The sequence below is a fragment of the Babylonia areolata genome, chromosome 17, assembly GCF_041734735.1.
Source record: "Babylonia areolata isolate BAREFJ2019XMU chromosome 17, ASM4173473v1, whole genome shotgun sequence".
Taxonomy (NCBI): Eukaryota; Metazoa; Mollusca; class Gastropoda; order Neogastropoda; family Buccinidae; genus Babylonia; species Babylonia areolata.
In genome coordinates, this window is record NC_134892.1 from 8,614,454 (window position 1) to 8,616,953 (window position 2,500).

General features: G+C 44.4%; 1 protein-coding gene across 2 annotated transcripts in view; it reads left to right on the plus strand.

Moving 5' to 3' along the window:
* The window catches only part of LOC143291480 (arylsulfatase I-like), a 23,995-nt gene that overhangs the window by 9,529 nt on the left and 11,966 nt on the right, over positions 1 to 2,500 (plus strand). For both annotated transcript variants that reach the window (XM_076601358.1, XM_076601359.1), the window contains exons 3-4: positions 1 to 24; positions 572 to 765. The exon at positions 1 to 24 is cut by the window's left edge and continues 89 nt beyond it. In XM_076601358.1, coding sequence (XP_076457473.1) covers positions 1 to 24; positions 572 to 765 — 218 coding nt within the window. The remainder of the gene's footprint in view (positions 25 to 571; positions 766 to 2,500) is intronic.

Genomic DNA, 2,500 nt, shown 5'->3' on the forward strand with positions numbered 1-2,500 from the left:
TGAATCGCTACCTCTCAATTACAGGTATGTGTGGGGGCAGGGGGGTGGTGTGTGTGTAGGGGGGTGGGAGGGTGTAGGGGGCGTGGGGTGAGGGTTGGGGGTGAAGGGTGGAGGGTGGGGGGGGGATTTGAGGGTAAGGTGTGTCTGTGTGTGTTAGTGTGTTGTGTGTGTGTGTGTGTGTGTGTGTGTGTGTGTTAGTGTGTTACTGTGTTTGTGTTTGTGCGTGTATCATTGGATAATACTGCATAACTGTGTCTTTAATAGTGAGGGGAGAGAGAGAGAGAGAGAGAGAGAGAGAGAGACAGACAGACAGACAGACAGACAGACAGAGAGACAGACAGACAGAGAGACAGACAGACAGAGACAGACAGACAGACAGTCAGATAGGCGGATACAGAAAAATCTAGGTACACACACACACACACACACACACACACACACACACAGAGAGAGAGAGAGAGAGAGAGAGAGAGAGAGAGAGAGACAACAGACAGAAGAAGATAATCACAACGATCGCAGTAAAAAAATATTTCACATTTTGCACTTCATGTGCAAACACGTGCAAACACAGACTGTTCCCGCAAGACCTGCAGGACCTGGGCTACAGCACCCACTTCGTGGGCAAGTGGCACCTGGGCTTCTGTCGCCCCGAGATGACGCCCACTTACCGAGGGTTCGACACCTTCTACGGCATGTACACGGGCAAGGGAGACCACTTCACCCACATCTCCAAGTGGAGCGGTTACGACCTTCAGGACAACAAGGGTTAGGAAGATTTTTTATTTTTTATTTTTTTTTTAGCATATCAAAATCATGTTGCTCATAGTTCATCCGATCTCATAAGGGCCATTTCAAGGCTGATCTAGGGCCGTGTTGAAGACACATTTTTGCCTCAAGGCAAACTACCCCGTGTTGAAGACACATTTTTACCTCAAGGCAAACTACCCCATGTTGAAGACACATTTTTACCTTAAGGCAAACTACCCTGTGTTGAAGACACATTTTTGCCTTAAGGCAAACTACCCTGTGTTGAAGACACATTTTTACCTCAAGGCAAACTACCATGTGTTGAAGACACATTTTTACCTTTAGGCAAACTACCCCGTGTTGAAGACACATTTTTGCCTTTAGGCAAACTACCTCGTGTTGAAGACATATTTTTACCTTAAGGCAAACTACCCTGTGTTGAAGATACATTTTTACCTCAAGGCAAACTACCATGTGTTCAAGATACATTTTTGCCTCAAGGCAAACTACCATGTGTTGAAGACACATTTTTGCCTCAAGGCAAACTACCATGTGTTGAAGACACATTTTTACCTTAAGGCAAACTACCCCGTGTTGAAGACACATTTTTGCCTCAAGGCAAACTACCCCATGTTGAAGACACATTTTTACCTTAAGGCAAACTACCCCCTGTTGAAGACACATTTTTACCTTAAGGCAAACTACCCCGTGTACAAGACACATTTTTGCCTCAAGGCAAACTACCCCATGTTGAAGACACATTTTTGCCTCAAGGCAAACTACCCCATGTTGAAGACACATTTTTGCCTCAAGGCAAACTACCCTGTGTTGAAGACACATTTTTGCCTCAAGGCAAACTACCCCATGTTGAAGACACGTTTTTGCCTCAAGGCAAACTACCCCATGTTGAAGACACATTTTTGCCTCAAGGCAAACTACCCCATGTTGAAGACACATTTTTGCCTCAAGGCAAACTACCCCATGTTGAAGACACATTTTTGCCTCAAGGCAAACTACCCCGTGTTGAAGACACATTTTTGCCTTAAGGCAAACTACCCCGTGTTGAAGACATATTTTTACCTTTAGGCAAACTACCTCGTGTTGAAGACACGTTTTTGCCTTTAGGCAAACTACCTCGTGTTGAAGACACGTTTTTGCCTTAAGGCAAACTACCCTGTGTTGAAGACACATTTTTACCTCAAGGCAAACTACCCTGTGTTGAAGACACATTTTTGCCTTAAGGCAAACTACCCTGTGTTGAAGACACATTTTTGCCTCAAGGCAAACTACCCCATGTTGAAGACATACTTTTACCTCAAGGCAAACTACCATGTGTTGAAGACACATTTTTGCCTCAAGGCAAACTACCATGTGTTGAAGACACATTTTTACCTTAAGGCAAACTACCCCATGTTGAAGACACATTTTTGCCTTAAGGCAAACTACCATGTGTTGAAGACACATTTTTGCCTCAAGGCAAACTACCCCGTGTTGAAGACACATTTTTGCCTTAAGGCAAACTACCCCATGTTGAAGACACATTTTTGCCTTAAAGCAAACTGCCACGTGTTAAAGACGCATTTTTGCCTTAAGGCAAACCCCGTGTTGAAGACACATTTTTACCTTAAAGCAAACTGCCCCGTGTTGAAGACGCATTTTTGCCTCAAGGCAAACCCCGTGTTGAAGACACATTTTTGCCTCAAGGCAAGCTACCTTTGACATGGTAGAGATCCACGGGTACAATTTACCTTGA